Source organism: Panthera onca, chromosome E1 (assembly GCF_046562875.1).
Source record: "Panthera onca isolate mPanOnc1 chromosome E1, mPanOnc1 haplotype 2, whole genome shotgun sequence".
In the NCBI taxonomy this organism is placed as follows: domain Eukaryota; kingdom Metazoa; phylum Chordata; class Mammalia; order Carnivora; family Felidae; genus Panthera; species Panthera onca.
This window is the reverse complement of record NC_138352.1, coordinates 59,507,103-59,521,363: the sequence shown is the minus strand read 5'-3', so window position 1 is coordinate 59,521,363 and position 14,261 is coordinate 59,507,103. Positions and strand designations below refer to the sequence as shown.

Sequence of the window (14,261 nt, the reverse complement as noted above, 5' to 3'; positions counted from 1 at the left end):
AAGCTTCAGAAAGTTTATCACATAAAGCCCCCTTTTGAAAACACTCTTGGAGAAAGTCCTCCAGCAAACAAAGAGTAAATAACTTAGTAAAGTGTATTTCTGTTTCAAAGGCAACCAAAGCTTGTATCTCTAACAATCTAGAACTAAAACTAGAAGAAACTAGGGGAGGGGAGGGAAGTGACGGAAGTGAGTATGGCTGCAATACTTGTCTATTTCGGTGGGTTTATGGTAAAAATAACCATGAATATGAGCTTAATAAGGTACTCTATCCTGACTCTCCATCTGCTAATCTTGTTAGTAATATCAGACTGAAAGCTCTTATTTGACCTTTACCATGAATTCCTAAGTGATTCATGCCATCCCTCCAAATACACACACTCAAAGCCACTAAGTAATTAGGAAACCTCAATAGCGCTAACAATTCTCGACCATGATTTTCATCCCAAAAGACTTGGTGCAGGAGTACCAACTTCGACCTCGCATCCCTAGTTCTGACCTGTTACCTACCTACGATAGGAGCCTGGAGCCTACTCTCAGCCATAGAACTCTGCAGCTCTGAGAATTTGCCGTCACCTGAGAAAGGACAAAACAGCATCAGAACCACCTTCATTAGCCTTCGACCTTCTACTACCCTCTCCCCCAACCCCCACACCCGGCCTCCCAATTCCTGCAAACCCCCCAGCGCGGCTCCCGGGGAGGGGGGTGGGGTGGGGAAAGGAAGACTGAACTCCATCACAATCCATATCTCATCTCACCTCCCCTGCCTCTTGTCCTTCAATCCCGCCGCCCCCTCTAGAACTCTGCGCCTTCACTCCCATGGCCTCTTGGCCACCCCTTTTGTATTTCAATCCCCGTGCTTCCCTCCAGGCTCTTGTCCCCTCAGTCCCTTGCCACCTTTAGACCTCTACCTCCTCAACGCCAGTAAGCCCTTCTTCTCGGCCCCTCTACGCTCCTCAGCTTCTGCCCCTATCAGCTCCCCAATTCCTGTGCACCTTCCCGATCTCTTATCCTCTCTACACTCGTTTAACCCCTTCCTTCCACCTTCCTTCTTACCCCATCTTCCCCTTCCCGGCATCCGTACCCTTTCCTGGCTCCCTCCTCAAGGTCTCCGTAGTGTATTCGCGGGCTCCATGAGCTTTTTCAAACGACCGAGTGGCCGTGGCCTCTCCGCAAGTACACGACCAGTCTCCAGGCGCCCTGGGCCGCGGCTCGGGTTTAAATTTCCTGTCGGCCCCGCCCCTAATACAGCGTAATAGCTGCGAGGGTCTGCCCTACGGTGGCCCTGCGAGGTCAACGTTAACCTCAGCAAAACCTCCCTTCTCCCTTCCTATTCCGGCCGGCGTTCTCCATCCGTCCCTTCCCTTCATTTCTTGGCTTTTCATTGGGTGGAGATACTCTGCCCCTTTACAGACAGGAAGTTGAGGACTAGTGGTAGCCTAGTTTTCATGATTCTTCACACTGAGCTGGTTTGAAATTCCTAGGAGTTCGATAATAACAAAATAGGCCTATCACGGAGCATGTACAAAAAAATTTCACATACACATCATTTCATCTTCACATCTTTCTTTCCCTCCCTTTTCTCCACTTACCCACCCAACAAAAAAAATTCTCAAAAGAGGTGTCTCCTCATTTGTTCAACTCATGTGATTAGTGTGATCCTCACCTCTCCACTAAACCTGTACTTGTCTAGGTCAACTGTAACTTCCACGTTCCCAAATCCTATGGTCACTTTGCTGTACTCAACTGATCCAACTTCTGGAACATTAAAGGAGACTATTCCCTCCTTCCTGAGCCAGTTTCTTCATTTTGCTCCTATTTCTACCAGCCTGCACCTTCCCTTAATGGCTCCACAATCTCCTTTGCTGAATCTGAAGCCATTGTTCCACCTATAATGTTGCAGCATGCCAAGGCTTTAGCCCTTAGTCCTATTCTCTTCCATATTAGCACTTTCTTCCCAGGAGACCTCATTCAACTCCGTGGCTTTACAATCAGTTCTGTGCTAATGCCTGCAGAACTTCTACATCTGGTTCGGATCTCTCCCTTGATCTCCAGACTTCTATATTCAAGTGGATACTGGACATTTCTGCTTGTATGTCTCATGGACACCTCCGGCTCAACACATTCAAAACAGAACATTTCTTTCACTGTCCCACCCTTCAAAAAACCCCAGGTACTCTTCTCCATCTCAGTAAATGTCACATAATCCACTCAGTTGTTCAAGACAAAAACCTGGAGGTTATCCTACTTCAGCTTATCCCCACTCCCACTCTAGAAACAAATTCTACCAACTCCAAAGTACATCTTGCACCAGACCACCTCTACCATTTTAGTTCAAGCCACCATACCTTCTTGCCCGAAGCACTGTGTCAATTTTTAACACAACTTCTACTTCTTCTTCTTTTTTTTTTTTTTAAGTAAACTCTATCCCCAATGTGGGGCTCAAACTCATGATTCTGGATCAAGAGTTGCATGCTCTACTGACTAAGCCAGCCAGGCACCCCAACACTACTTTTACTCGAGTACCTTCCAACATCCACCCCAAATTATCCATTCTCTAAGCACTATATTATTTATACATATGTGTGTGTGTGTGTGTGTGTGTATACACACACACACACGTATATATACATATATATATACACATATATACACACTTTTATCCCTTCCAGTGGGGCCCCTCCCTACACTAGACTATACATAACAGCTCTGATGAACTATAAAGCTTGGCCATGTGACTCGCTTTGGCTGATGAAAAAAGAAAAAAAATGACATCACTTTCAAGCACAAGTTTTACAATTTTTTTTAAATGTTTGTATTTATTTTTGAGACAGGGAGAGACAGAGCATGAACAGGGGAGGGTCAGAGAGAGGGAGACACAGAATCTGAAACGGGCTCCAGGCTCTGAGCTGTCAGCACAGAGCCTGACGCGGGGCTTGAACTCACGGACCGTGAGATCATGACCTGAGCCGAAGTCGGCCGCTTAACCGACTGAGCCACCCAGGCGCCCCTCAAGCACAAGTTTTAAGAGACAGGATCATTTACCAAGTTCTTTTATCCCATCACAATGTCAGGCAATGTCCTAGCTAGAAGCTGACCTGTCAGCTTGAGTTCTTGAGTAAAGATGACAGGGAACAGAACCAGGGGCAACCCCAAATAGATTTGTAGCATAAGCAAGAAATAAACCTTTATTATTTTAAGCTACTGAGATTTTGGTATCATTTGTTACTATATCATAATCAAGTCCAAGGTTCCCAAAGTGTAGCACAGTCCTTTCAGAAGGTTCCATGAAGTCAAAACTATTTTGGTAATAACACAGAAACATTATTTTCCATTTTTCATTTTCATTCTCTCATGAATGTTTAGTGGAGTATGCAGAAGCAAAAGTAAGAATCTAACACTCTTCTGTTTAAAATATTAGAAACAATGCCATTCTTCTAATTATTTTTGTTTTGGAAAATATTTTTTCATTAAAAATGCATTATTTAAGTTAACACATAATGGACTTATTCTTAAATGAACAATATATTTTTAAAGTTTTTCCTTACTGAGAGAAAGAGAGAGAACGTGAGGAGTGGAGAGGAGGAGACAGGGAGGGAGGGAGGGAGGGAGAGACAGAGAGAGAGAGAATGAATTCCAAGCAGGCTCCACACTGCCAGCATAAGCCCAACGCAGAGCTCGAACTCCCAAACCATGAGATCATGACCTGAGCTGAAATCTAGAGTTGGACACTTAACTGACTGAGCCACCCAAATGCCCCTAAATGAACAGTATTTTTATTTTTTTAATTTTAATTTTTTTTGAGAGAGAACTAGAGCGTGAGTGGGGGAGGGTCAGAGATAAGGTCAGATCCACACAATCTGAAACAGAATCCAGGCCCTGAGCTGTTAGCACAGAGCCCAACGCGGAGCTTGAACTGGGGAACCGTGAGATCATGACCTGAGCTGAAGTTGAACCCGCTGAACCACCCAGGTGCCCCAATCAACATTTTTAAACTTTAATTTCTAATGTGGTAAATATCACAGATTTTATTTTCTAAGTATATATTCAAATATATAAAATCTTTCTGTGTATAAATTAAAATTTTTAATGTTTATTTTTGAGAGAGAGAGAGAGACAGAGACAGAGACAGAGACAGAGACAGAGAGACAGTGAGAGAGCACAGGCTGGGAAGGGCAAAGAGTGAGGGAGACAGGGATCCAAAGCGGGCTCTGAGCTGATAGTGGAGAGGCTGACAGGACACGGGGCTCGCAACTGACAAACTACGAGATCATGAACTGAGTTGAAGTGGGACACTTAGCTGACTGAACCACCCCGATTTATAAATTTAAATTGAAAAATACCCCCATTTGTGGTGTCTCTCTCAATTGGATAGGGGCCCCCAAATGTGGGGCATTCTGATAGGATGAGGGCCGGGGGGCACAGGCAGTGGAAGGATTCACCCTAGGCAGAACAAAGGAGACAATTTATTAAATACACTACAAGGGAGCGGTGGGCAAGACAGCAGAGGAGAGGCTGTTGGTAACGAGGCAGTGGCTGGAGGCGGTTTTTAAAGAGAGAAGGTGAAGAGGTATGAAGACCTGTGGAATTTTCCCTTTTTTGGTAACTGTGCCTGCTTGTAAATAGCCCATTGGTTAGTTAGGGCCTATGGATATTTTGAGGTGGGTAGCCTGCTGGGCCTCTCTGTATTCAGCCAGAGCACTGGGGTCACCCTGGGCTCTTCTACCTTACTCAGGTTTCCATCGTTCAAGCCTGTTGCCTAAAAACGGCCTCTACAACATTGTGGTGGCCAGTCTCCCCAGATGGCCTGTAAGGATATTCAATTCCTGGTAGTCGTGACCACATCAAACAGGGTGAGTTACCATTAGAGGAAATAATGATGTGCAACTTCTGAGACGGGATCATAAAAAGTATTTCAACATCCACATTGCTGTTTCTTAGATCACCTGCTGTGAGGGAAGCCAGCAATCATGGCCTGAGAACACTCAAGTATGCTGTGGAGAGGCTCTTGTGGAGACAGAGGAATGGAGGCTTCCTGCGAACAGCAGCACCCCCTACTGTGATGGAGCCATCTCGCAAGATGGATTCTTCAGCCTTAGCTAAGCTTTCGATGACTGCAACCCCACAAGAGATCCCAAGTCAGAAAAGCCCAACCAAGCTGCTCCCAGGTTCCAGGCCCACAGACAACCCAGAGAAAATCAGTGCCTGTGTTGTTTTAAGTCATATTTTGGGGTGACACAGCAACAGACAACTGATAAATGCATAAAAAAAGCTATTTGGAATCCTCAATTTTTAAAAAAGAAAATAGGGGGCTGAAACCAAAGCGAACCAATTTCAGAATTGCGAACCTAGCTTATCCTGACTGACAAATAACACCAAACTACCCTCCCTTTCAAACCCACCCAGCGGCTTTCCCTCTTTGCTCCCCTGACCAAACTTACCTGTGTCTTTTAAAAAAATTTTTTCTTAATGTTTATTTTTGTGAGAGACAGAGAGAGACTAAGCGTGAGCAGGGGAGGGGCAGAGAGAGAGGGAGACACAGAATTCCCAGCAGGCTCCAGGCTCCGAGCTGTCAGCACAGAGCCCGACGCAGGGCTCGAACCTGTGAATCGGGAGATCGTGACCTGAGCCAAGGTCAGCTGCTTAACCCACTGAGCCACCCAGGCCCCCCCAAACTTCCCAGTGTCTTGAATGAGCCAAACTTGTTGCTGCCTTAGGGCCTTTGCACTAACAGCTCCATTTCCCATTTCTTCTTTTTCCTTCTAGGCATCAGATTGAATCTCACTTTTTCATATGGGACTGCGGAGACCATCCAACCTAACAGTAGCTCCCCCATTCCTTGCCGGGTGTGCCACTTTGGCTTATTTTGTTCACAGCACTTAACACTCTCAGAAAGTATCTTATCTGTTTACCGGTTTGTTGTCTATATTTCCCCAGCCAGAATGCAAGACAATAAAGTGAAGGGCCTTTCCTGTTTCCCTCACTGCTCTTTGCCCAAAATGAAGAACCTGGTGGGTGCTTACTAAATATTTGTTGCACGAATTGAATGACTGAATCTCTCTGATCTTTAGCTTTTTCATTTCTAAAAGGAAGATAACATTATCTAACAGAAAATGAGGTTTTAATTTTTTTTAAGTTTATTATTTTGAGACAGAGAGAGACAGAAAGTGTACACACGTGAGCAGAGGAGGGACAGAGAGAGGGAGATAGAAAATCCCAAGCAGGCTCCATGCTGTCAGCACAGAGCCTGACATGGGGCTTGATCTCCCAAATTGTGGGATCATGACCTGAGCCCAAATCAAGAGTCCCACTGAGCCACCCAGCCACCCCCAGAGTGAGGTTTTGAATATTAAACATGCATTTAATGCAAAGTCAGTGACCAGAAAAAGGTACCTTTTACTATCTGGCAGAAAATATTTTGAGATAGTACTTCAAAATCTTCTTTCTCAGCATTTTTCGATTCCTGAAGGAAAGTGCTTAAAGTGAAAAAAAAAAAAAAAATTCAGCTCATCATAGAACAAGGACCTCCCAATATCTAAAACACTTGCATAAATAGATCTAGAAAAGAACAACCACCCAATTGAAAATGGGGAAGGGAACATTCATAGGAAAATAAATACAAAGAGCATTCCAATATGCTCAATCTCACTTCAAATAAGGGAAATGCAAATGAAATCTACACTGAAATGCCATTTTTCATTTAACAGACTGGCAAAGATCAATTTTGCTAGATAGTGCCAAGCTTCCTTGCATTGGGGCTGTACCAGCCTCCCATGTAAGGCAATTTGGCCCTCCCTAGCACAATTACAGATGTACATCTTTCCACCTGGCAATCTCATTTTTAGGAGTTACTCTACAGACACACATACTCACACATATGTACTAGGACTTACGTAATATCTACTGCAGCACTGCAGTATCTACCAGTTATATATGGTGTTTATCAGAGGAATGCCTATAAAATGATGACACAGAAAAGGAATGCAGATATATTTAATTACTCTATTTTATAAATACATAGGTAGCTCTTCTACCATGATATTCAAGTGCTTTAAAATTTATTTATTTATTTTGAGAGAGAGAGAGTGCACAAGCACGGGCAGGGGAGAGGCAGAGAGAGAAGGGGAGAGACAGAATCTCAAGCAGGCTCATACTGTCTGCACAGAGCCTGACTGTGTGATGGGGCCACTCCTGTGAACTGTGAGATCGTGAACTAAGCGGAAGCCAAGAGTCTGACCCTCAACCCAGGGGCCCCCAAAGTGCCTTAAAAATAGTAATTACTTTAATCCTCCTAAATTAAGGTGAGGTGAGTAGTTAACAATGCCCGTTTTGTACATGGGAACACTGAGGTTATAACTTGCTTGAGGTCACACAGCCAGAAAGTGTTAGGGCTGGGATTTGAACCCAGGCAGTTTGACTAGAGAGTCCATGCTCTTTTTTTTTTTTTAATTTTTTTTTAACGTTTATTTATTTTTGAGACAGAGAGAGACAGAGCATGAACAGGGGAGGGTCAGAGAGAGAGGGAGACACAGAATCGGAAGCAGGCTCCAGGCTCTGAGCCATCAGCCCAGAGCCCGACTCTGGGCTTGAACTCATGGAGGGTGAGATTGTGACCTGAGCTGAAGTTGTACGCTTAACCAACTGAGCCACCCAGGCGCCCCAGAGGCCATGCTCTTAACACGGCTCTGTGCTGCCTCTCAATGTCCGGCAACATGAAGAAAGAAAACTGACACAGCAATATTAAAATCTGTTAACACACACACACACACACACACACACACACACACACACATATTTAATGTTTATTTTTGTGAGAGAGAGAGAGAGAGGTACGGGGTAGGGTTAGAGAGACAAGGAGACACAGAATCTAAAGCAGGTTCCAGGCTCTGAGCTGTTAGCACAGAGCCCCATGTGGGGCTCCAATCGACAAATTCCAAGATCATGACCTGAGCCGAAGTTGGACGCTTAACTGACTGAGCCACCCAGGCACACAAAACAGATCTTAAGAGATAAAAGAATTATTAGGAATATAGGTATCATTGCTTGATGATAAACAATTCACTAAGAACTAGGTAAAACCTAGCATTCACATGAATCTAACAAACAGAGCCTCAAAATACTTAAGGCAGAAATACAAGGGAAGACTGAAATCTACATATATCGTAGGGCATTTTAACAGATTTTTACCCCGAAAAGACAGATGAAACAAAAATAAAATAAAATTTGTAACATATAAAAGATTAAATGATATGACAAACTTTAATATACAAATGTTAGAAAATAAATATGATTTTCAAGTACACACGGAGGAGTATAAGAATAGACTTACATTATGCCACTAATGTATCAACGAATACCAAAAAAATCAACATCATATAGAACATCTCCTATGATCATATTATAATTAAGTTAGAAATCAATAAAAAGGGGCACCTGGGTGGCTGAGACAGGTAAGCAGTCAACTTCAGCTCAGGTCATGGTCTCATGGTTCCTGAGTTTGAGCCCCACTCTGGCTGCCCTCACAGAGCCCCCTTCAGATCCTCTGTCCCCTTTTCTCTCTACCCCTCCCCCACTCATGCTCCGTCTCTCTGTCTCTCAAAAATAAACAGTAAAAAAAATCAATAAAGAAAAAAATTTTAAGGGAGTAAAACCAAATGCATACCCCTGGAAATTAAAACCATACTTCCAAATAATTCATGATAGGAGACTAAAACAATGAGGAACTGCCAACAGTGAAAAACTATGTATCAGGAAAACTTGTTTCAGTCAGTAGAGTGTGAGACTCCTGATCTCAGCCCCATGTTGGGTGTAGAGCTTACCTAAAAACAAAACAAAAACCAAAGGAACAAACAAAAACAAAAACACTACATATCAAAAGCTGTTTAAGAAGTTGTAAAATTCAGCTAAAGTAACTAGAGGGAAATGTATGACCGTAAATGGATATGCTGTTAGAAAATAAGACAGAATGAAAATGAATCAGCTAACTGTTCACCTTGAGAAGTCAGAACATGAAGAACGAGCACACTCAAAATTTGCAGGTGGTCAGAAAGAATAAAGAATAGAAAATGATGAAATAGAAAAAAAAAGAAAAATAGACTCTTACAAATCAGTATGGAAAAGACAATCCAACAGAAAAGTCTACAAGAGATATAAATAGGCAATTCAAAAATGAGGAAAATTTAATGGATAATAAACATATAAAAAATGCTCAAACTCACTAGTAATTAGGAAAATGCAAATTAAACAGATGCCATTTCACACCCTTTTGACTGGAAAAATTATGACAAAACCAAGTTTTAACAAAAATATGAGGAGGAGGGGGGCATGGGCACTCAGTTGATTAAGCATCTGGCTCTTGATTTTGGCTCAGGTGGTGATCTTGTGGTTTGGGAGTTCAAGCCCCGCGTCGGGCTCTGTGCTGACAGCTCAGAGCCTGCTTGGGATTCTGTCTCTCTTTCTGCCCCATCCCCTGCACTTTCTCTGTCCCTCTCAAAAATAAATAAATACACATTAAAAAATTTTTTTTTTTAAAAACCTACTGTGTCAAACACTATACTAAATTCTTTTTTAAAAAAAGTGAGGAAAAGAGTGGGAATATAACCTGGAACAAAACCTTAGGAGAGCAATTTCAAGACACCCAGTATGGTATGTGCCGTTCGACCCAGCAATTGTTTCTAGGTATATCCTAGTCTCCAGAGAGAGGTGCGTACCCCCCCAGCATAAGATAATCACAGAGCTGCTGGAAGGAAACATTAGAATTAAATTTATTTAAAAAGTTTTTGTAATGTTTGTTTTTAAGAGAGAGAGAGATAGAGAGAGAGAGAGCGCACATGAGTGGGGAGAAGCAGAGACAAAGACACAGAATCCATAGCAGGCTCCAGGCTCCGAGCGTTCAGCACAGAGCCCGATGCGGGGCTCGACCCCACAAACAGCGAGATCATGACCTGAGCCGAAGTCAGACGCTTAACCGAGTGAGCCACCCAGGTGCCCCTAAATTTATTTTTTAGCTAAAAGAATAAACATAAGTAAGCTTTGCTAATCTGTCGTAAATCGATGGACACCGGTGCCCTCCCTGGGGCCTCTCTTGTCACACACTTTGGTTATGTAGTAAGTCAGGTGAGTTACCTGGGGAAGGGGAAGTGGAAGCTTCATATCTGGAGGGGTATTGTGTGTTTTCTTTCGGTGTGTTTGTATGTTCATATTCTATGTAGTTTACATATGACCAGATAGATGGGTTAAACATTAAAACATAATCCAGATTATGCTATCTGGATTTGATTTTCCTAACCCTCCAAAGTGGACACAGGATTTAACAAAATTGGTTCAAAGAAGCAAGATTTAGGTTACTCATAAGTGAATGCTCCAAGTACAAACACTCAGGTTCAATGAAAATCCAACCAGCATTGAGAGGGAGGCAGCTGGCCAACAAGTGAAAAAAATCACTGAAGTTCAAGAGAAATTCTTGCCAGTAATGAATCCTTAGCACTACTGAACTGTACACTTAAAAACGGTTAAGGTGGTGGGGCACCTGGGCGTCCGACTTCAGCTCAGGTCATGATCTCACGGTTCGTGGGTTCGAGCCCCACGTCAGGCTCTGTGCGGACAGCTCAAGCCTGGAGCCTGCTTCCGATTCTGTGTCTCCCTCTCTCTCTGCCCCTGCCCTGCTCGCACTCTGTCTCTCTCTATCTCTCTCTCTCAAAAATAAATAAACATTAAAAAAAAAAAAAGAAAAGAAAAGAAAAAAAGAAGTGGGCAAAGTAATGAAGCATATGCAACCTTATTTTGACTACAGATTTTTGCAATATGTAGGATATTTGTAATATGTTATTTAGTTCACTTTTTTTTTTTTTTTTTTAAGTAATCTCTATTCCCAATGTGGGGCTCAAACTCACGACTCTGAGATCAAGAGTGGCATGCTCTATGGACTGAGCCAGTCAGGAGCCCCTTCCTTCACTTTTCAATCCCCCCTTTTATATGTTTTATGTCTTATCATGGACACACTAATTTGTTATAGTGGTTCACATACATAATTCATAAATAAATACACATTCATACATTAGAAATGCATGGTGAATTATTTTTACTTCTAAGAGTATGTGGCAAAATATGTTTGATGCTTACTGGCCTACTGAAACTTTCCCACAAACATGCAAAGAGACATTTATAAGATGTGAATTGGAGCACTATTTGGAAAACTGGGAAATAATCTAAATGCCTGTCAACAAAGGAATGGATCAACTAGATATATTCAAGCAGCGGAATACTATACAGTGGCTTAAATGAATGGATAAGAGTTGTATGTATCAACATGGGTAAATATTTTAAAGATTTTAGTTTTAAGTAATCTCTACACCCTGAGACCAAGAGTCACATGTTCCACCGACTGAGCCAGCCAGGCGCCCAACATGCATAAATATTTTAAACAGTTTTATGTGAAAAAAAGCACACTGTAGAATGAAAAGTCCAACATGCAAAACAATGCAAAACAATGTGACATTCTGTTTATGGATACATATATATGTATGGATACATACATACACACACATACACATACATACATACACAGTATATCATACTGTGTAAGATATACTATGTTTCAAAACATTCAAGAGGAAGATAAACACCAAATTCAGGAATAGTGGTTACCTCTGGGGAGGAAGGGAAGAAAATGAGATTGGAGGAAGTATTCAAGTAGGGTTTCTTTTTTTTTTTTCTTTGTTAAATGTTTGTTTATTTTGAGAGAGAGAGGGCACTGGCATGCCCAGTTGGGGGAGAGAGAGAGAGAGAGAGAGAGAGAGAGAGAGAGAAAATATCCCAAGAGAAAGAGGGAGAGAATCCCAAACAGGTTCCAAGCTCAGTCTGGAGCCGACAGTGTGGAACCTGATGCAGGGCTGGATCCCACAACAGTGAGACCATGACCCGAGGCGATATCAAGAGTGGGACACTCAACCGACTGAGCCACCCAGGCACCCCTATTGCTTTAAAAACAAATGCAAGGTAAATAAATATAACAAAGAGCTCATAATTTTAAAACAAGATGTTTTGAAACTAGTCTTCCAGTGTTCTCTTCCTCAGTGACAACCACCCTCCCACCCCTTGTGTATATTTCCAGAGCTATTTTATGCACGTGCACGGATACGTATGTGTATGTATTCTCTGTACCCCACCTTCTTTCAAACACAAATGGAAGCAAACATCACATACTGTTCTGAGCCTCACTTTTGTCTTTAACAATCTATCTTGAGTTTTGTTACCTGTCAGGACATAAAGAGCTTCCTCCATTTTTACAGCTGTCCAGTACTCCTTTCTGTAGCTTGAGCCAGTCTCCCGGTAACAGAATGGAGACTATTTCTGTCCTTTCACTGCAGTAAGTATCACTGTAATGAATATCCCTGAAAATATGTCATTGTGCACACATGTACATATTATAATAAGTTCCCAGAAGGAGGATGCTGGATCTTTTCAAATTGCCCTCCAACAAGATTGTACTGATTTACTTCCAGCTTCAACGTTTTCCAGTGCCTGCTACCCAATCACGGATCAACACAGCATATTATCAGACTTTCTGTAAAGATTTTTTTTTTTTTAACGTTTATTCATTTTTGAGACAGAGAGAGACAGAGCATGAACGGGGGAGGGGCAGAGAGAGAGGGAGACACAGAATCGGAAGCAGGCTCCAGGCTCTGAGCCATCAGCCCAGAGCCCGATGCGGGGCTCGAACTCACGGACCGCGAGATCGTGACCTGAGCTGAAGTCGGACACTTAACCGACTGAGCCACCCAGGCGCCCTTTTTTTTTTTTTTTTTTTTTTTTGAGAGCGAGGGCCAGAGGGGTAAGGGTGGAGGGAGAGAGAATCTCAGGCAGGCTCCACACTCACAGAGAACAATGTGGGATGGTCCCACCACCTTGGGATCGTAACCTGAGTAGAAATCAAGAGTCAGACACTTCACAGAGGACTGAGCCACCCAGGCGCCCGGCCCCAAGACTTTTTGATCTGAGAGGCAAACATGGTAACTCATCGCCAAATTTAATTTGCATATTTTAAAAATTATGCATCAGCATCTTTTTATAGTGAAAAACATTGTATTGATTTTTCCTATAAATTGTCATTTGTCCTTTTGTAAATTTTTTTTAACTATGAGCAAGAACTTTTGTAATAACATGGCCAATAAGGATTTTTTAAAAATTTTATTTTAATGTCTATTTACTTTTAAGAGAGAGAGAGAGAGAGAGAGAGAGAGAGAGAGAGACAAAGGCGTTAGTGGGGGAGGGGCAGAGAGGGAGGGAGACACGGAATCCGAAGCAGGCTTCAGGCTCTGAGCTGTCAGCACAGGGCCCGACATGGGGCTGGAACTCACGGACTGTGAGATCATGACCTGAGCCGTAAGTCGGATGCTCAACCGACTGAGACACCCAGGCACCCCAGGATTTTTTTTATAATGGAGGGTCTGAGCAGCCTTCACTCAGTTTTGTGATAAGCTCGTGATGCCTTCAAAAACTTTTGTGTGTAGTACCGATATCAATTTCCTGATTTCGATACTGTACTATAATCATATAGTACTACTGGGGGAAAGCGGAAGAAGGGGCACAGGTCTCTTTGTACTATTTTTGCAACTTCTCATGATGTCTGTAAGTATTTCGAAATAAAAAGTTAAAAAAAAAAAAGCTAACAAAACCTCATGGTACTTTTCTGGTTGGGGGCTCTGTACTGACCTCACGCTATGATCCTTGAGTCACGATGGCTCCCAAGTTGGCCAACTGACAAGCACTACCTGCAAGTTAGCCACTGGGTTAGAAGGTGTATGAGGGGACACGTGACTGGCTTGATTGGTGGAGCATGCGACTCTTGATCTTGGGGTTCTAAGTTTGAGCCCCATGTTGGAGATAGAGAGTACTTAAAAATAAAATCTTTAAAAAAAAAAAGGTGTATTTGAGGACTGAAACAGGGGCAAGTCTTTGGGGGAGGACTTTGGCTTTTGACTACATTACCGTCACATTCTAAGCACACAGCAGTCATGGAGATAATATTCACACTATCTTATATTTCCTAGCTTTACAGTGTTCCATGCCCATCCATTTACATTATCTCAATAATATGGGGAACTCTCTCAAGAGATCCTTTGCAAAGTATAGAAGCTCACCTTTCTTTGTGCTGTCACTCCCTGAGAATCTTCTATCTGAACTGTGTTGCTCAAGCTATACATAAATCTCTGGAGGTCCCTAACAAACTTTTGCACACAGTTCCCTTCATCGGGGTCTGCTCT

General features: G+C 42.6%; 1 protein-coding gene across 1 annotated transcript in view; it reads right to left on the bottom strand.

Annotated features, from left to right (window-relative positions):
• DBF4B (DBF4B-CDC7 kinase regulatory subunit) overlaps positions 1-14,261 on the bottom strand; it is a 60,204-nt gene that overhangs the window by 36,079 nt on the left and 9,864 nt on the right. Inside the window, exons 2-3 of the mRNA XM_081791313.1 lie at positions 6,391-6,473; positions 508-573 (exon numbers count right to left, since the gene is read on the bottom strand). Of these exons, the coding sequence (XP_081647439.1) occupies positions 508-573; positions 6,391-6,473 (149 nt within the window). The remainder of the gene's footprint in view (positions 1-507; positions 574-6,390; positions 6,474-14,261) is intronic.